General features: G+C 39.6%; 2 protein-coding genes across 2 annotated transcripts in view; one reads left to right on the top strand and one right to left on the bottom strand.

Annotated features, from left to right (window-relative positions):
* Positions 1 to 21,204, top strand: part of wwox (WW domain containing oxidoreductase) — a 1,010,123-nt gene that overhangs the window by 770,518 nt on the left and 218,401 nt on the right. The window lies entirely within an intron of this gene.
* The window catches only part of LOC133646041 (transcription factor Maf-like), a 146,343-nt gene that overhangs the window by 110,362 nt on the left and 14,777 nt on the right, over positions 1 to 21,204 (bottom strand). The window contains exon 2 of the mRNA XM_062041007.1: positions 11,720 to 11,789. Within this exon, the coding sequence (XP_061896991.1) occupies positions 11,762 to 11,789 (28 nt within the window). The 3' untranslated portion in view covers positions 11,720 to 11,761. The remainder of the gene's footprint in view (positions 1 to 11,719; positions 11,790 to 21,204) is intronic.

Here is a 21,204-nt window from a genome sequence, read left to right on the forward strand (position 1 = left end):
ATGAAGGATAAAACACTGAATATTGACATTATATGAATGTCACACCACCTTTCGATCGACATATTTTACAATCAAGTGAAACACAACAAAAATGCAACAAACACGAAGGGTACAAAATAAACCCCACCTACAATCTGATACATCTGATATATCACTAAGCTTTAGAACTTTGTTGTGAAAATCTCCTTGGAAAACGCCTCCCGCCCACACTACTTGGTGCCTCGTCTGAGCTGCTGTGACGTTGATTTACCATAGTAGCTAATTAGATTGCCATAGTAACTGGTATATCATCCATAAGCGCAGATTCCAACCATTGAATTACTTTGTATAGTTCAAGACTTGCAGTCATTTGAAAAAATCACTGCACATCATAATGGCAGCTAGTTTCCATCTTAAAGATCTAAAAAAATGATTTGGGAATGTCCGGCGGGTTAGATTGAAAAGCTTAACGGGCCGCATGTGGCCCCCGGGCCTTAATTTGCCCAGGTCTGGTGTTGACGGACATTGTTTGATCGGTCTTGTTGTCACCCGTCACTCACAGAGTGGCATTGCACAATCCTATAGAACAGTGATTTTTTTATTGTATTTTATTTTATTTTATTTATTTATTTTTTATTTTTTATTTTTTTTTTTTTCATAAAGGAATACAATCAAATGTGCTTACGGACTGTATCCCTGCAGACTGTATTGATATATATTGATATATAATGTATATATTGTGTTTTTTATGTTGATTTAATAATTTATTTTAAAAAAAATTATTTTATTTTATTTTTTTATTTTTTTTCTTGTGCGGCCCGGTACCAATAGGTCTGCGGACCGGACCACTGCTATAGAACAAATAGTTGTGTGTTAATTGTGTGGGCTGCATAGACTTGCTGTGTGCAGAGGACATGTAAGCAGGACCTTAGAGGGAACACAGATGTTAACGCCACTATGTGTGATGGCCTTTGTGTTTATTTGCTTGGGAAGACCCTCCGCCTGCGCGCCTATAGGAGACTTAAATGAATAGCGCGGTAATTGGAGCGTTTACGGTAAAGCTTCTCTGCACTACCAAGCCTTTTGGGAGTGATGGGGTTTTTATGGTTATGTATTCTGTCTGCTGCTGCACACTAAACCGAGCTGATCCGGTTGTTTTCTCCGGCCACGTCCCCCCTTCCCCCCCCCCACACACACACAACTCCATGTGTTACACTAAAGTATGGAAGTAAAATGATGGCGCTTTGAGTCTATTTATCTGGAGAGAGAGAGAGAGCGTCCTTCCTGCGGCACAGTAAACCTAGATGATGCTGATCTTGTACTTTCCTCTGTCCAGCCTCTCAGCTGCACTGTAAAACCTAATGTGTGTGTGTGTGTGTGTGTGTGTGTGTGTGTGTGTGTGTGTGTGTGTGTGTGTGTGTGTGTGTGTGTGTGTGTGTGTGTGTGTGTGTGTGTGTGTGTGTGTGTGTGTGTGTGTGTGTGTGTGTGTTCTGGCAATGCTTACTTAATGGGGACATTGCTCTGTTTACAGCAGGGGTCTGCAACCCAAAACGTTGAAAGAGCCGTTTTGGACCAAAAATACAAAAAAACAAATCTGTCTGGAGCCGCAAAAAAATCAAAAGCCGTATATAAGTCTTATGATGAAGGCAACACATGACGTAAGTGTCTATATTAGTTATATTAGCCTACTATCAAAATGACTATGTTTTGCGGGCTGGAGCAAAACTTTGTTGACAGAAATGTTGAAATGTAAGATTTATTCTACACATTTTTACAATATTAAAAACTAGGGATGTCCGATAATGGCTTTTTGCCGATATCCCATATGCCGATATTGTCCAACTCTTTAATTACTGATACTAATATCAACCGATATATACAGTAGTGGAATTAACACATTATTATGCCTAATTTGGACAACCAGGTATGGTGAAGATAAGGTACTTTTTTTTAAAAAATGAATCAAATAAAATAAGATAAATCAATTAAAAACATTTTCTTGAATAAAAAAGAAAGTAAAACAATATAAAAACAGTTACATAGAAACTAGTAATTAATGAAAATTTGTAAAATTAACTGTTAAAGGTTAGTATTATTAGTGGACCAGCAGCACGCACAATCATGTGTGCTTACGGACTGTATCCCTTGCAGACTGTATTGATATATATTGATATATAATGTAGGAACCAGAATATTAATAACAGAAAGAAACAACCCTTTTGTGTGAATGAGTGTGAATGAGTGTAAATGGGGTGGGTTGGTGCACTAATTGTAAGTGTATCTTGTGTTTTTTATGTGGATTTAATTTTTTTAAAAATAATTTAAAAAATAATAAAAAAAACGATACTGATAATAAAAAAAACGATACCGATAATTTCCGATATTAAATTTTAACGCATTTATCATCTCTATTAAAAACTATTAGTAAATCAGAGGCTACTCAGAAGGTGAGATAACTCCCGGAAATGACTGGCTTTTAATGGCCAAAGGTATAGATGTGTGTGTCCAAGTTAAAGGAAACAGCATGCTGTCTTCTTTTAATAGATTTATTACAATCTTTGGCAAGCTAGGTAATGTTTGCTGTGGTCTGGAACAACATGACACACAAACAACTATCTGATATGTGTCATGAGACATGCAAAACTAAATTATACACAGAGGATAAAAGTACAGGACATTAAATGAGCTCAAATATACCTACAAATGAGGCATAATGATGCAATATGTACTTACAGCTAGCCTAAATAGCATGTTAGCATTGGTTAGCTCGCAGTCATGCACTGACCAAATATGCCCGATTAGCACTCCAACAAGTCAATAACATCAACAAAGCGCACCTTGGTGCATTCACACACAGCATGGAACGTTTTTGTGGACAAAATGAGACAAAGAAGGGGTGGAAGATTTTACATGTAAACAAACTGTTGCGTCACAGTCCACGCTATGGTGAGTTCAAGAACCGCTGAAATTAGTAGGACAAAACGATGTTCACCAAATGCTCTCATGAGTGCAGCATACACACACACATATTAAACAGTGGGTTAGGGTTAGGGTTAGGGTTAGGTTAACCCTAACCCTAACCCTAACCCCTAACCCTAACCCTAACCCTAACCCTAACCCTAACCCTAGACCTAACCCTAACCAACTATTTTTCTTTATGCCTAACCCTAAGCTTAATCCTAACCCTAACCCTAACCCCAACACCAACCCTAGCCCTAACCCTAACCAACTCTTTTTCTTTGTGCCTAACCCTAATCTTAACCCTAAATTTAACATTAACCCTAACCCTAACCCTAATCCTAACCCCAACCCCAACCCCAACCCTGACCCTAACCCTGGGTATAGGTTGATTGGCAACACTAAATGGTCCCTAGTGTGTGAATGTGAGTGTGAATGTTGTCTGTCTATCTGTGTTGGCCCTGTGATGAGGTGGCGACTTGTCCAGGGTTTACCCCGCCTTCTGCCCGAATGCAGCTGAGATAGGCTCCAGCACCCCCCGCCACCTCCAAAAAAGGGGACAAGCGGTACAAAATGGATGGAAGCAACTTTTTTTTTTTTTTAAATGGTCCTCAGTAGTCACGTACAAATTTGTGTAAATTATGGAATTACCCTAACCCTAACCCTAACCCTAACCAACTATTTTTCTTTATACCTAACCCTAACCCTAATCCTAACCCTAATCCCAAACCTAACCCTAACCCTAACCCCAACCCTAGCCCTAACCCTAACCAACTATTTTTCTTTATGCCTAACCCTAACCCTAATCCTAACCCTAACCTTAACCCCAAACCTAACCCTAACCCTAACCCTAACCCTAACCCTAACCCTAACCCCAACCCCAACCCCGACCCAACCCTAACCCTAACCCTGACCCTAACCCTGGGGATAGGTTGATTGGCAACACTAAATGGTCCCTAGTGTGTGGATGTGAGTGTGAATGTTGTCTGTCTATCTGTGTTGGCCCTGCGATGAGGTGGCGACTTGTCCAGGGTGTACCCCGCCTTCCGCCCGAATGCAGCTGAGATAGGCTCCAGCACCCCCCGCTACCCCAAAAAAAGGGGACAAGCGGTAGAAAATGGATGGATGGCTGGTCCTCAGTAGTCACGTACAAATTTGTGTAAATTATAGGATTACCCTAACCCTAACCCTAACCCCAAACCTAACCCTAACCCTAACCCTAACCAACTCTCTTTCTTTATGCCTAACCGTAACCCTAACCCTAACCTTAACCCTAACCTTACCCTAACCCCAAACCCCAACCGTAGCCCTAACCCAAACCAACTCTTTTTCTTTATGCCTAACCCTAACCCTAATCCTAGCCCTAACCTTAACCCTAACCCCAACCCCAACCCTAACCCTAACCCTGGGTATAGGTTGATTGGCAACACTAAATGGGCCCTAGTGTGTGAATGTGAGTGTGAATGTTGTCTGTCTATCTGTGTTGGCCCTGTGACTAGGTGGCGACTTGTCCAGGGTGTACCCCGCCTTCCGCCCGAATGCAGCTGAGATAGGCTCCAGCACCCCCCGCTACTTCAAAGAAGTGGACAAGCGGTAGAAAATGGATGGATGGATGGTCCTCAGAAGTCACGTACAAATTTGTTTAAATTATGGAATTACCCTAACCCTAACCCTAACCCCAAACCAAACCCTAACCCTACCCCTAACCAACTCTCTTTCTTTATGCCTAACCCTAACCCAAACCTAACCTTAACCCTAACCTTACCCTAACCCCAAACCCCAACCGTAGCCCTAACCCTAACCAATTATTTTTCTTTATGCCTAACCCTAACCCTAACTCTAAACCTAACCCTAACTCTAATCCTAACCCTAACCCTAACCCTAACCCCAACCTTAACCCTAACCTTACCCTAACCCCAAACCCCAACCGTAGCCCTAACCCTAACCAACTCTTTTTCTTTATGCCTAACTCTAACCCTAATTCTAACCCTAGCCTTAACCATAACCTTACTCCTACCCCAACCTCAATCCCAACCCTAACCCTAACCCTAATCCTAACCCCAACCCTAACCGCAACCCTAACCCTAACCCTAACCCTGGGTATAGGTTGATTGGCAACACTAAATGGTCCCTAGTGTGTGAATGTGAGTGTGAATGTTGTCTGTCTATCTGTGTTGGCCCTGCGATGAGGTGGCAACTTGTCCAGGGTGTACCCCGCCTTCCGCCCGAATGCAGCTGAGATAGGCTCCAGCACCCCCCCGCTACCCCAAAAAAGGGGACAAGCTGTAGCAAATGGATGGATGCAACTTTTTTTTTTTTTTTAAATGGTCCTCAGTAGTCACGTACAAATTTGTGTAAATTATGGAATTACCCTAACCCTAACCCTAACCAACTCTCTTTCTTTATGCCTAACCCTAACCCTAACCCTAACCCCAACCCTAGCCCAAACCCTAACCAACTATTTTTCTTTATGCCTAACCCTAACCCTAACCCCAACCCCAACCCTAGCCCTAACCCTAACCAACTCTTTTTCTTTAGGCCTAACCCTAACCCTAATCCTAACCCTAACCCTAACCCCAACACCAACCCTAGCCCTAACCCTACCCAACTATTTTCTTTATGCCTAACCCCAACCCTAATCCTAACCCTAACCTTAACCTTAACCCTAACCCTAACCCTAACCCTAACCCTAATCCTAACCCCAACCCTAACCGCAACCCTAACCCTAACCCTAACCCTGGGTATAGGTTGATTGGCAACACTAAATGGTCCCTAGTGTGTGAATGTGAGTGTGAATGTTGTCTGTCTATCTGTGTTGGCCCTGTGACTAGGTGGCGACTTGTCCAGGGTGTACCCCGCCTTCCACCCGAATGCAGCTGAGATAGGCTCCAGCACCCCCCGCTACTCCAAAGCTGTGGACAAGCGGTAGAAAATGGATGGATGGATGGTCCTCAGAAGTCACGTACAAATTTGTGTAAATTATGGAATTACCCTAACCCTAACCCTAACCACAAACCAAACCCTAACCCTACCCCTAACCAACTCTCTTTCTTTATGCCTAACCCTAACCCAAACCTAACCTTAACCCTAACCTTACCCTAACCCCAAACCCCAACCGTAGCCCTAACCCTAACCAATTATTTTTCTTTATGCCTAACCCTAACTCTAAACCTAACCCTAACTCTAATCCTAACCCTAACCCTAACCCTAACCCTAACCCTAACCCCAACCTTAACCCTAACCTTACCCTAACCCCAAACCCCAACCGTAGCCCTAACCCTAACCAACTTTTTTCTTTATGCCTAACTCTAACCCTAATTCTAACCCTAACCTTAACCATAACCTTACCCCTACCCCAACCTCAATCCCAACCCTAACCCTAACCCTAATCCTAACCCCAACCCTAACCGCAACCCTAACCCTAACCCTAACCCTGGGTATAGGTTGATTGGCAACACTAAATGGTCCCTAGTGTGTGAATGTGAGTGTGAATGTTGTCTGTCTATCTGTGTTGGCCCTGTGACTAGGTGGCGACTTGTCCAGGGTGTACCCCGCCTTCCCCCCGAATGCAGCTGAGATAGGCTCCAGCACCCCCCGCTACTCCAAAGAAGTGGACAAGCGGTAGAAAATGGATGGATGGATGGTCCTCAGAAGTCACGTACAAATTTGTGTAAATTATGGAATTACCCTAACCCTAACCCCAAACCAAACCCTAACCCTACCCCTAACCAACTCTCTTTCTTTATGCCTAACCCTAACCCAAACCTAACCTTAACCCTAACCTTACCCTAACCCCAAACCCCAACCGTAGCCCTAACCCTAACCAATTATTTTCTTTATGCCTAACCCTAACCCTAACTCTAAACCTAACCCTAACTCTAATCCTAACCCTAACCCTAACACTAACCCTAACCCCAACCTTAACCCTAACCTTACCCCTACCCCAACCTCAATCCCAACCCTAACCCTAACCCTAATCCTAACCCCAACCCTAACCGCAACCCTAACCCTAACCCTAACCCTGGGTATAGGTTGATTGGCAACACTAAATGGTCCCTAGTGTGTGAATGTGAGTGTGAATGTTGTCTGTCTATCTGTGTTGGCCCTGTGACTAGGTGGCGACTTGTCCAGGGTGTACCCCGCCTTCCCCCCGAATGCAGCTGAGATAGGCTCCAGCACCCCCCGCTACTCCAAAGAAGTGGACAAGCGGTAGAAAATGGATGGATGGATGGTCCTCAGAAGTCACGTACAAATTTGTGTAAATTATGGAATTACCCTAACCCTAACCCCAAACCAAACCCTAACCCTACCCCTAACCAACTCTCTTTCTTTATGCCTAACCCTAACCCAAACCTAACCTTAACCCTAACCTTACCCTAACCCCAAACCCCAACCGTAGCCCTAACCCTAACCAATTATTTTTCTTTATGCCTAACCCTAACCCTAACTCTAAACCTAACCCTAACTCTAATCCTAACCCTAACCCTAACCCTAACCCCAACCTTAACCCTAACCTTACCCTAACCCCAAACCCCAACCGTAGCCCTAACCCTAACCAACTCTTTTTCTTTATGCCTAACTCTAACCCTAATTCTAACCCTAACCTTAACCATAACCTTACCCCTACCCCAACCTCAATCCCAACCCTAACCCTAACCCTAACCCCAAACCTAACCCCTAACCCTAACCCTAACCCTTATGCAAAAAAAATGTAATTTGGTGCCCATGAACCATTTGAAGTCTTTCCCCCCAGGGTCCCCAGTAAGAATGATCAGCACATGACTTCATCAATCCAGAGAGTTAAAGACGTGTATGAGCTAACTGGCCAGTGGACATTTTACACCTTTTTACCTTTTTATGCCTCCACAACCTGTAGAAAGGATGGTCCCCACAAATCATGATCAAAAACTTGGTCCCCATTCCAAATGATAACCAGTGTGTGTGTGTGTGTGTGTGTGTGTGTGTGTGTGTGTGTGTGTGTGTGTGTGTGTGTGTGTGTGTGTGTGTGTGTGTGTGTGTGTGTGTGTGTGTGTGTGTGTGTGTGTGTGTGTGTGTGTGTGTGTGTGTGTGTGAGAGAGAGAGAGAGAGTTGGATTACAGTGCTGCTGAGGAGTGGGCGGGCCAGTTGCGAGGCTGATACCGCAGCAGCACACCAACATTGACCGAGACTTGAAATAAAGCCTCGGATGTCCCAGCAGCACGGAAGGTCAACACCTGCCTCTGGTTACCCTGCCGGTCTGTCTGCATGCCCCTGGACTTCAGCCTCATCTGTGTTTGCATCCCAATCTCAGGAGCACCCCCCACCCCCCGCCCCACCATTCAAAATATTGACAGGTCCACTCCAGTCTAGTCTAGTCTAGTCTAGTCTAGTCCCCACCACAGCCCCATCTACTGGACGTAGTGGGTCATTGACTCACTTGGTCCCAATTAGGGTTGTACGGTATACCGGTACTAGTATAGTATCACAGTACTAATGAATCAAAAACGGTACTATACTCTGTTTGAAAAGTGCTATTTTTGTTGATTTTTTTAACGACCGGGCTGGTCCTGAAGAACTTGTAGGTAATCCTCCTTTTTCATTGTCCCATTTACTCTCTGTAAAGCACCAGTTCCATTGGCAGCAAAACAGGCCCAGAGCCTAATACTACCACCACCCATGCTTGACGGTAGGAATGGTGTTCCTGGGATTAAAGGCCTCACCTTTTCTCCTCCAAACATATTGCTGGGTATTGTGGCCAAACAGCTTTTTATTTACACGATGAGTCGGGCGTGTCTTGACCTCCGCGGCGGAGGCTCTGTCGAACCCCTGAGGCCGACTCACCGAACCCCTAGGGTTCGATCGAACCCAGGTTAAGAACCACTGATGTAGATGATATCTAATCAGGTTTTCAGGATATGATTAGGTTACTTGAACTCATATCCAATGTGATTTTTTGGGGGGGGTCAGAACTCAGGCACCAATGAGAACCCCAGAAAAGACTTCGGAGGTTCCAATGTAACTAGGGATTATGTTTGATAAGAAATTTCCGAATCCTCTTATCGAACCGATTCCTTATCGGTTCTCTTATCGAATCCAGATAGGTTGTTGTATATGGAAAAAAACGCAATATTTGGTTTAACAAAAGCTCACTTTTATTTTATAAGAAAAAACTAAACTAAAATAAATAAATACATATTGACTGTTGTTACCCAAAGTATATTAAGTGGGATTTTTCAGAAAAACAAATATATACAGTAACACAAAAACAACCTGTCTCTGTGATCACTATGGGTGTATAAATAATAATATAGTGTTAAATAACATCAGTACCTTGGGCACAAAACTGAAAATAATACAGCTCTCCAAAAAGTGCACTTCTGCTGCTATTGGAACATACTAACTACACACACAGGCAGACAGCTAACAAACAATCCAATACGTCTAATAAAGTTCCAAAGCAGATTAATCCATTTAAGCTCTTTATTGTTGCTTTGTCTTTTTCTATATTTACTTTTGTCTTGCACTGGACTGTTATTTATTTTATTTTTTTTAAAACTGAAATACACACAATGACAAATGTATAAGCTATGTGATTCAAATAACATACTGAAATGTAATACACCATATGTAAATATTAGCTTCACACAAATATACAGTACTATCGTCAAACAAATACTTCTGAGTGTTGAAACTATTTCGATGGTGGAAATACACCATTTTAAGTCCTCAAAACATCCATCGAAACAGTGCACAAAAATCGTTTTTCAATAAACATCTTACTATTAAATGTAACCACTTTCCACCTTAATATTGAGTTACATAAACAAGCTAAACAGTTTACTTACAGACGTATCTTTTCCAAGGCTAGTAAGAGCTAACACAACTTGTCTACTTCTCAATTGCCTCATGAACTGGACTAACATCGTCAACCCGGAAGTGCCCAAACTATTGACGCGTAGTATTTTCATATCGCCACAAGGTGTCAGTAAATCAAATGGGCATAACATTGCCCGTTTGGGATTCGTTCCCAGGGATTCGAATAAAGAACCAACTCCTTTTCTTTACTATAGTGGCCTCAAAAGGGATTCGAGTCCATGGAATCGGTTCTTTTCTTATCGAACAACCGGGAGAATCGGTTTTTCGAACATCATCCCTAAATGTAACTAACTAAACTCCGCGCAGAGATTGAAAAGTGTGCTTCCTATCCCTTAACCTTCCATTTCTGCAGCCGTCCATCTCAGTGTCAGCCAGAAATCAACTATAAATAAAGTCCAATATAAATATTTACAGTGTCTGGCTGCACAAAGGGTGAAGGAGGTTCACAGGGGTCAGCGCACAAAGGGAGAAGGTTTCTGGCCTCATGTCAGACCCCCTCCTGTCCATCAAGGCGCTCTTGTCAGACACAGCGAGTCGGCCGTGTGGTCGCCGTGGAGCTCGATGTGACGTGTGAAATGCATCTGCTCACCAAAAAAAGTCTTCTCGTGGGTCGGCTGTCAAAAGTCCCTGACAATAAATCAGTACTTTAAAGTCTTCATTATTTGACTAAATTGTCATTTTTTGGATTATTTCTCACACCTTGCAACGTGAGATACTCGGCGTGAAAAAAGACGGCGGAATTTAAAAATAAAAAGTCCATGTGTATATATATATATATATATATACATACATATATACACTACAATGACAAAAGTATTTGGCCACCTGCCTTTACTCACATATGACCTTGAAGTGCCATCCCATGGAATTGTCCAAAATGTTTTGGTATCCTGGAGCATTCAAAGTTCCTTTCACTTGGAACCAAGCCCAACCCCTGAAAAACCAACCCCACACCATAATTCCTCCTCCACCAAATTTCACACTCGGTACAATGCAGTCCGAAATGTAGCGTTCTCCTGGCGACCTCCAAACCCCAGACCGGTCCATCAGATTGCCAGATGGAAAAGCGTGATTCATCAGTCCAGAGAAGGCGTCTCCACTGCTCTAGAGTCCAGTGGCGAGGTGCTTTACACCAGTGGTCCCCAACCACCGGTTAAAAAAAAAAAAAAAAAAAAATTTTTTTTTTTTTTTTTTTTTTTTTTTTTTTAGTTAAATCAACATAAAAAACACAATATATAAATTATATACCAATATAGATCAATACAGTCTGCAGGGATACTGTCCGTAAGCACACATGATTGTATTTCTTTATGGAAAAAAAAAAAAAAAAAAAGAAAAAAATCCCCCCCCGGTCCGTGGGAAAATTTTTCAAGCGAGTACAGTACAGCTACAAAAAGGTTGGGGACCACTGCTTTACACCACTGCATCCCACGCTTTGCATTGGACTTGGTGATGTATGGCTTAGATCCTGCCGCCCGGCCATGGAAACCCATTCCATGAAGCTCTCTGCGTACTGTACGTGGGCTAATTGGAAGGTCACATGAAGTTTGGAGCTCTGTAGCAACTGACTGTGCAGAAAGTCTTTGCACTATGCTGACCCCTCTCTCTGTCAGTTTACGTGACCTACCACTTGGTTGCTGTTGTTCCCAAACTCTTCACTTTTCTTATAATAAAGTCGACTTTGGAATATTTAGGAGCGAGGAAATTTCACGACTGGATTTGTTGACAGTTCCACGCTGGAAATCACTGAGAGCGGCCCATTTTTTTCAAAAATGATTGTAGAAACAGTCTCCATGCCCAAGTGCTTGATTTGATACACCGGGCCAAGTGATTAGGACACCTGATTCTCATCATTTGGATGGGTGGCCAAATACTTTTTGGCGATATAGTGTATATATGTACGGTGTGATAAAGAGGGCGTTTTTACCTCTGTCTGACGATGCAGGGGCGCGGAAGACCAAATTTTATATCACAGATGGAGGAATTTTCTCGACGTCCTAAAAGGTAGAAAGACAAAAATGACATTAGAAAGTGCACATAAGCAAGTGTGTTTAATATCAACTATAAAACATTAAATGTGACGAAAAATAGAAATACAAATTAAAACTATCATTCACTAAAATATATATATATATTTTTTTTTTTGAGTTTATCTCCAACATGCCAGTTAGGTTCTACTGAATCACATCTGCTGTTGACATTTACACCATTGACCGTGTCCGAAAAGGAGTAGGAAGAAGCAGAGCAAATAAACGCGTTCACTTTCTGTGCCGATTGTACACAACTGATAAGGTATCACGGCTGAAACCTTGGAAAACATGCAAGCATGTAAGATTTACTGTAACACTTATCAATGTTAAACAACTAACTCTCCTGACCCAGATGGGTTGAAACATTTAGAAAACATGCATTTATATAAGATTTACTGTAACACATATCAACGTTAAACAACTAACTCTCCTGACCCAGATGGGTTAAAACATTTAGAAAACATGCATTCATGTAAGATTTACTGTAACACATATCAATGTTAAACAACTAACTCTCCTGACCCAGATGGGTTAAAACATTTAGAAACCTACATTCATGTAAGATTTACTGTAACACATATTGATGTTAAACAACTAACTCTCCTGACCCAGATGTGTTAAAACATTTAGAAAACATGCATTCATGTAAGATTTACTGTAACACATATCAACATTAAACAACTAACTCTCCTGACCCAGATGGGTTAAAACATTTAGAAAATATGCATTCATGTAAGATTTACTGTAACACATATCGATGTTAAACAACTAACTCTCCTGACCCAGATGGGTTAAAACATTTAGAAAACATGCATTCATGTAAGATTTACTGTAACACATATCAATGTTAAACAACTAACTCTCCTGACCCAGATGGGTTAAAACATTTAGAAACCTACATTCATGTAAGATTTACTGTAACACATATTGATGTTAAACAACTAACTCTCCTGACCCAGATGTGTTAAAACATTTAGAAAACATGCATTCATGTAAGATTTACTGTAACATATATCAACGTTAAACAACTAACTCTCCTGACCCAGATGGGTTAAAACATTTAGAAAATATGCATTCATGTAAGATTTACTGTAACACATATCGATGTTAAACAACTAACTCTCCTGACCCAGATGGGTTAAAACATTTAGAAAACATGCATTCATGTAAGATTTACTGTAACACATATCAATGTTAAACAACTAACTCTCCTGACTCAGATAGGTTAAAACCTTTAGAAAACATGTATTCATATAAGATTTACTCTAACACATATCAATGTTAAACAACTAACTCTCCTGACCCAGATGTGTTTAGACATTTAGAAAACATGCATGCATGTAAGATTTTGTCTAACACATATCAATGTTAAACAACTAACTCTCCTGACCCAGATGGGTTAAAACATTTAGAAAACATGCATTCATGTAAGATTGACTGTAACACTTATCAATGTTAAACAACTAACTCTCCTGACCCAGATGGGTTAAAACATTTAGAAAACATGCATTCATGCAAGATTTACTGTAACACATATCAACGTTAAACAACTAACTCTCCTGACCCAAATGGGTTAAACATTTAGAAAACATGCATTTATGTAAGATGTACTGCAACACATATCAATGTTAAACAACTAACTCTCCTGACCCACATGGGTTGAAAGACATTTACAAAACATGCATTCATGTAAGATTTACTGTAACACATATCAATGTTAAACAACTAACTCTCCTAACCCAAAAGGGTTAAAACATTTAGAAAACATGCATTCATGTAATATTTACTGTAACACATATTGATGTTAAACAACTAACTCTCCTGACCCAGATGAGTTAAAACATTTAGAAAACATGCATTCATGTAAGATTTACTGGAAGAAATATCAATGTTAAACAACTAACTCTCCTGACCCAAATGGGTTAAAACCTTTAGAAAACATGTATTCATGTAATAATTACTGCAACACATATCAATGTTAAACAACTAACTCTCCTGACCCAGATGGGTTAAAACATTTAGAAAACATGCATTCATGTAAGATTTACTGTAACACATATTGATGTTAAACAACTAACTCTCCTGACCCAGATGGGTTAAAACATTTAGAAAACATGCATTTATGTAAGATGTACTGCAACACATATCAATGTTAAACAACTAACTCTCCTGACCCAGATGGGTTAAAAGACATTTAGAAATCATGCATTCATGTAAGATTTACTGTAACACATATCAATGTTAAACAACTAACTCTCCTAACCCAAAAGGGTTAAAACGTTTAGAAAACATGCATTCATGTAATATTTACTGTAACACATATTGATGTTAAACAACTAACTCTCCTGACCCAGATGAGTTAAAACATTTAGAAAACATGCATTCATGTAAGATTTGCTGGAAGAAATATCAATGTTAAACAACTAACTCTCCTGACCCAAATGGGTTAAAAACTTTAGAAAACATGTATTCATGTAATAATTACTGCAACACATATCAATGTTAAACAACTAACTCTCCTGACCCAGATGGGTTAAAACCTTTAGAAAACATGTATTCATGTAATAATTACTGCAACACATATCAATGTTAAACAACTAACTCTCCTGCCCCAGATGGGTTAAAACATTTAGAAAACATGCATTCATGTATGATTTACTGTAACACATATTGATGTTAAACAACTAACTCTCCTGACCCAGATGTGTTAAAACATTTAGAAAACATGCATTCATGTAAGATTTAATGCAACACATATTGATGTTAAACAACTAACTCTCCTGACCCAGATGGGTTAAAACATTTAGAAAACATGCATTCATGTAAGATTTAATGTAACACATATCAATGTTAAACAACTAACTCTCCTGACCCAGATGGGTTAAAACATTTAGAAAACATGCATTCATGTAAGATTTACTGTAACACATATCAATGTTAAACAACTAACTCTCCTGACCCAGATGGGTTAAAACCTTTAGAAAACATGCATTCATGTAAGATTTAATGCAACACATATTGATGTTAAACAACTAACTCTCCTGACCCAGATGGGTTAAAACATTTAGAAACCTACATTCATGTAAGATTTACTGTAACACATATTGATGTTAAACAGCTAACTCTCCTGACCCAGATGGGTTAAAAGACATTTAGAAAACATGCATTCATGTAAGATTGACTGTAACACATATCAATGTTAAACAACTAACTCTCCTAACCCAAAAGGGTTAAAACGTTTAGAAAACATGCATTCATGTAATATTTACTGTAACACATATTGATGTTAAACAACTAACTCTCCTGACCCAGATGAGTTAAAACATTTAGAAAACATGCATTCATGTAAGATTTACTGTAACACATATCGATGTTAAACAACTAACTCTCCTGACCCAGATGGGTTAAAACATTTAGAAAACATGCATTCATGTAAGATTTACTGTAACACATATCAATGTTAAACAACTAACTCTCCTGACCCAGATGGGTTAAAACATTTAGAAAACATGCATTTATGTAAGATTTACTGAAACACATATCGATGTTAAACAACTAACTCTCCTGACCCAGATGGGTTAAAACATTTAGAAAACATGCATTCATGTAAGATTTACTGTAACACATATCGATGTTAAACAACTAACTCTCCTGACCCAGATGGGTTAAAACATTTAGAAAACATGCATTTATGTAAGATTTACTGAAACACATATCGATGTTAAACAACTAACTCTCCTGACCCAGATGGGTTAAAAGACATTTAGAAAACATGCATTCATGTAAGATTTACTGTAACACATATCAAAGTTAAATAACTAACTCTCCTGACCCAGATGGGTTTAGACCAGGGGTCACCAACGCGGTGCCCGCGGGCACCAGGTAGCCCGTAAGGACCAGATGAGTAGCCCGCTGGCCTGTTCTAAAAATAGCTCAAATAGCAGCACTTACCAGTGAGCTGCCTCTATTTTTTAAATTGTATTTATTTACTAGCAAGCTGGTCTCACTTTGCCTGACATTTTTAATTCTAAGAGAGACAAAACTCAAATAGAATTTGAAAATCCAATAAAATATTTTAAAGACTTGGTCTTCACTCGTTTAAATTAATTCATTATTTTTTTTACTTTGCTCCTTATAACTTTCAGAAAGACAATTTTAGAGAAAAAATACAACCTTAAAAATTATTTTAGGATTTTTAAACACGTATACCTTTTTACCTTTTAAATTCCTTCCTCTTCTTTCCTGACAAGTTAAATCAATGTTCAAGTATTTTTTTTTTTTAATTGTAAAGAATAATAAATACATTTTAATTTAATTCTTCAATTTAGCTTCTGTTTTTTCGACAAAGAATATTTGTGAAATATTTCTTAAAACTTATTATGATTAAAATTCAAAAAAATTATTCTGGCAAATCTAGAAAATCTGTAGAATCAAATTTAAATCTTATTTCAAAGTATTTTGAATTTCTTTTAAAATTGTTGTTCTGGAAAATCTAGAAGAAATAATGATTTGTTAGAAATGTAGCTTGGTCCAATTTGTTATATATTCTAACAAAGTGCAGATTGGATTTTAACCTATTTAAAACATGTCATCAAAATTCTAAAATTAATCTTAATCAGGAAAAATTACTAATGATGTTCCATAAATTCTTTTTTTTATTTTTTCAAAAAGATTCGAATGAGTTAGTTTTTCTCTTCTTTTTTTCGGTTGAATTTTGAATTTTAAAGAGTCGAAATTGAAGATAAACTATGTTTCAAAATTTAATTATCATTTTTTTTCGTGTTTTCTCCTCTTTTAAACCGTTCAATTAAGTGTAAATATCATTAATTATCAATAATAACATAGAGTTAAAGGTAAATTGAGCAAATTGGCTATTTCTAGCAATTTATTTAAGTGTGTATCAAACTGGTAGCCCTTCGCATTAATCACTACCCAAGAAGTAGCTCTTGGTTTCAAAAAGGTTGGTGACCCCTGGTTTAGACATTTAGAAAACATGCATTCATGTAAGATTTACTGTAACACATATCAATGTTAAACAACTAACTCTCCTGACCCAGATGTGTTAAAAGTGCAGCACTGGGGCTTTGGTGGAAAATATTTGGACACACCTGCACTAACCCAAATATTTTTTGGGGGGGGCGTGTGTGTTTTTCCACGGCTATTTTTTTGTTTGGGTTTGATTTTATTCTTTTTTTTTTTTTTGTAGTGCGTCTCCACAGACGTAAAGTCCATGTTAATAAGTCCCCTCACCAAGATTGCAATGTAGTGCCCATGTTGCACAGGAACATGTGCACCATTACTCACACACACGTGCACCCGCTGTTAATGTGTGTGTGTGTGTGAGTGTGTTTGCAGCAAACACACTCACACACACACACACACAAGGATTGATATGTGAGGCCCACGTGTCAGCGGGCTGCTACATGGCAGCAGTGTGCAGGGTCAAGGCCTTTCCCAGGTGCAATTGCGAGCAAAGAGGGGGTGGAGAGAGTTGGTTTGGAAGCGCCCCGCACACACACGCACACACACACACACACACACACACACACGCACACACACAGAGAACAGTTGCAGGTCACCTTGCCTCGCTGTGAGATCAATGTCTGTTTGACTGGCAGAGACACACACAAAGCGGGTGAATCACTTCATTGAGATGCAGCTAAGACCTGGTCTGGCCTCCAGCCCCGCAAGACATTTGCATGACGCGTCACACTCCCTTTATGTACGCTGCATGTGGTCCACCACACACACACACACACACACTCCGTGGCCTGCGAGTCAACAATATTGTAATCAAGCGTCATTAAATACTAATGAGCTATCATATTGCCCTTCACGTACACTATTTACATCTGCCCTGGTCTAACCGGGCCCAATAGCACTCATTTAGGTCTCTTCAGCAGAGATTGGCTAATATTTGGACTCAGGGGCCACATTGAGAGAAGAAATGTGTCTGGAGGGGGCCAATGTGTATGTGTGTATAAATGATATATACACATTTAGCTGTACAGTATGTGTGTTTGGCTCCCTTTTTTCCCAGGAACACCAATACCAAAAAACCTCCATAGCAAAGCACATATGCATATTACAACGTACATCTCAGAGGGGAGGGGGTGGGGGGGCCATGGTGGCGGGCTGCAGCTCTTCAGGAGCTGCCCATCCGTCCATCCCCCCTATAGGATTTGCGACAAGGGCGTTGGATTGGGGATGGGGTATGTGTGTTTGGCTCCCTTTTTTTTTTTTTTCCTTGAACACTAATACCAAAAGTCACAATGTCCCATAGAGTTCTAAAAAAAAGTTATGACAGACCACCTCAAAAAAACTGTATGGAATTTTTACAGTTTTTTGACTGAATGGGGCAAAGCACATATGCATATTACAACGTACATCTCAGAGGGGAGGGGGTGGGGGGGGCCATGGTGGCGGGCTGCAGCTCTTCAGGAGCTGCCCATCCGTCCATCCCCCCTATAGGATTTGCGACAAGGGCGTTGGATTGGGGATGGGGTATGTGTGTTTGGCTCCCTTTTTTTTTTCTTCCAGGAACACTAATACCAAAAGTCACAATGTCCCATAGAGTTCTAAAAAAAAGTTATGACAGACCACCTCAAAAAAAACTGAGTGGTATTTTTACAGTTTTTGGACTGAATGGGGCAAAGCACACATGCATATTACAACGTACATCTCAGAGGGGAGGGAGTGGGGGGGCCATGGTGGCGGGCTGCAGCTCTTCAGGCGCTGCCCATCCGTCCATCCCCCCTATGGGATTTGCGACAAGGGCGTTGGATTGGGGGTGGGGTATGTGTGTTTGGCTCCCTTTTTTTTTTTTCCAGGAACACTAATACCAAAAGTCACAATGTCCCATAGAGTTCTAAAAAAAAGTTATGACAGACCACCTCAAAAAAACTGAATGGAATTTTTACATTTTTTTGACTGAATGGGGCAAAGCACATATGCATATTACAACGTACATCTCAGAGGGGAGGGAGTGGGGGGGCCATGGTGGCGGGCTGCAGCTCTTCAAGCGCTGCCTATCCGTCCATTACCCCTATGGGATTTGCGACAAGGGCGTTGGATTGGGGGTGGGGTATGTGTGTTTGGCTCCCTTTTTTTTTTTCCAGGAACAATGTCCCATAGATTTCTAAAGTTGTGACGGACCACCTCAAAAAAAAAAGAATCGAATTTTACCGTTTTTTTAAGCCTGGTTCACACCAACGGCGCTTGCCACGCTTTAAAGCGGCGAGCAAAGCGCCGTCATTTTTGCCAATTTTTCCACGAATATCCCCATCTCCGAAGTAATGTTATGCTTTGATATGCTCTGATACGAATTAGTTGCCGCTTTGTTACCGTTCCTCACGATTTGATCCCCCTTTGATACGCTTTAAATCACTCTTTGATATGTTTTATTGCGCTTTATTGAACTTTATTATGCTTTGATGCGATCATGACGCTTTAAATCCGGCTCTGAGACGATTATCAAGCTCTATTGTGCATTGTTACAACAAAAATTAGAAAAAAATTAGAAAAACTCAGTATACTGTTTTCCACACATTTTTTATATTCATATATTTTTTCAATTTCTATTTTTTTTCGTTATATTATGTTTTATATCTTCATTTCTTTTATTTCTTTGTCATCTTAATAAATATCTATATTTCATTTCTTATGCTAGTTGACAATAAAATAAAGCCTTTTCTTTTATTTTTATATTCAGTTATTTTTTCAATTTCTATTTTTTTTTCGTTATATTATGTTTTATATCTTCATTTCTTTTATTTCTTTGTCATCTTAATAAATATCTATCTTTCATTTCTTATGCTAGTTGACAATAACAAAAGGCATTTCTTTTATTTTTTATATTCATTTATTTTTTCAATTCCTCTTTTTTTTCGTTATATTATGTTTTATATCTTCATTTCTTTTATTTCTTTGTCATCTTAATAAATATCTATCTTTCATTTCTTATGCTAGTTGACAATAATAAAAGGCATTTCTTTTATTTTTTATATTCATTTATTTTTTCAATTTCTATTTTTTTTCCGTTATATTATGTTGTATATCTTCAGTTGTTTTATTTCTTTGTCATCTTAATAAATATCTATCTTTCATTTCTTATGCTAGTTGACAATAATAAAAGGCATTTCTTTTATTTTTTTATATTCATTTATTTTTTCAATTTCTCTTTTTTTTTCGTTATATTATGTTTTATATCTTCATTTCTTTTATTTCTTTGTCATCTTAATAAATATCTATCTTTCATTTCTTATAAAGTTTCAATGTGACTAGTCAATATCACAGTCACTTCCTATTGCGCTTTGAACCAAGGGAAATTGTGCAACTTCACCTAATTGGTCCCAAAAATATTTTTTTTAAATCAATAATTATAATCTGCAAATAATGTGCCGTTGCTTAGTGTCTGTGGTTTGTTGTGATCACAATATGCAGGTAAAAACATACAGTATATAATGCTTGAACCAAAAATTAACATAAGGAAAAGGCAAAGAAGCGTAGGAATGGCTATGCAAAACACAAGTAAAACTGAACTGGCTGCCAAGTAAACAGAAACAAAATGCTGGACGACAGCAAAAACTTACGGCGTCCACAAAGTACATCCGTACATGACATGACAATCAACAATGTCCACACAAAGAAGGATAACAACAACTTAAATAGCCTTGCGTGCTGACGCAAAGCAGGTGCGGGGTAATAGCGCTCAAAGGAAGACATGAAACTGCTACAGGAAAACGCCAACAAAACAGGAAGGGCCACCAAAACAACAGCGCAAGACAAAAACTAAAGCACTACACAGGAAAAACACCAACAAACTCAAAATACGGCACGACGACCTGGTGGAGTTTCATTATTTAACGGACTGCCGATATTATCGGTCGATAAATGCTTCAAAATGTAATATCGGAAATTATCGGTATCGCTTTCAAAAAGTAAAACTTATGACTTTTTAAAACGCCGCTGTACGGAGTGGTACACGGACGTAGGGAGAAGTACATAGCAGTTGCGTCTCACAGTCATACTTGCCAACCCTCCCGATTTTCCCGGGAGAGTCCCGAATTTCAGTGCCCCTCCCGAAAATCTCCCGGGGCAACCATTCTCCCGATTTCCACCCGGACAACAATATTTGGGGCGTGCCTTAAAGGCACTGCCTTTGCGTACCGGCCCAATCACATAATATCTACGGCTTTTCACACACACACAAGTGAATGCAAGGCAAACTTAATAAACAGCCATACAGGTCACACTGACGGTGGGCGTATAAACAACTTTAACACTGTTACAAATATGCGCCACACTGTGAACCCACACCAAAACAAGAATGACAAACACATTTCGGGAGAACGTCCGCACCGTAACATAACATAAACACAAC

The sequence above is a fragment of the Entelurus aequoreus genome, linkage group LG03, assembly GCF_033978785.1.
Source record: "Entelurus aequoreus isolate RoL-2023_Sb linkage group LG03, RoL_Eaeq_v1.1, whole genome shotgun sequence".
In the NCBI taxonomy this organism is placed as follows: Eukaryota; Metazoa; Chordata; class Actinopteri; order Syngnathiformes; family Syngnathidae; genus Entelurus; species Entelurus aequoreus.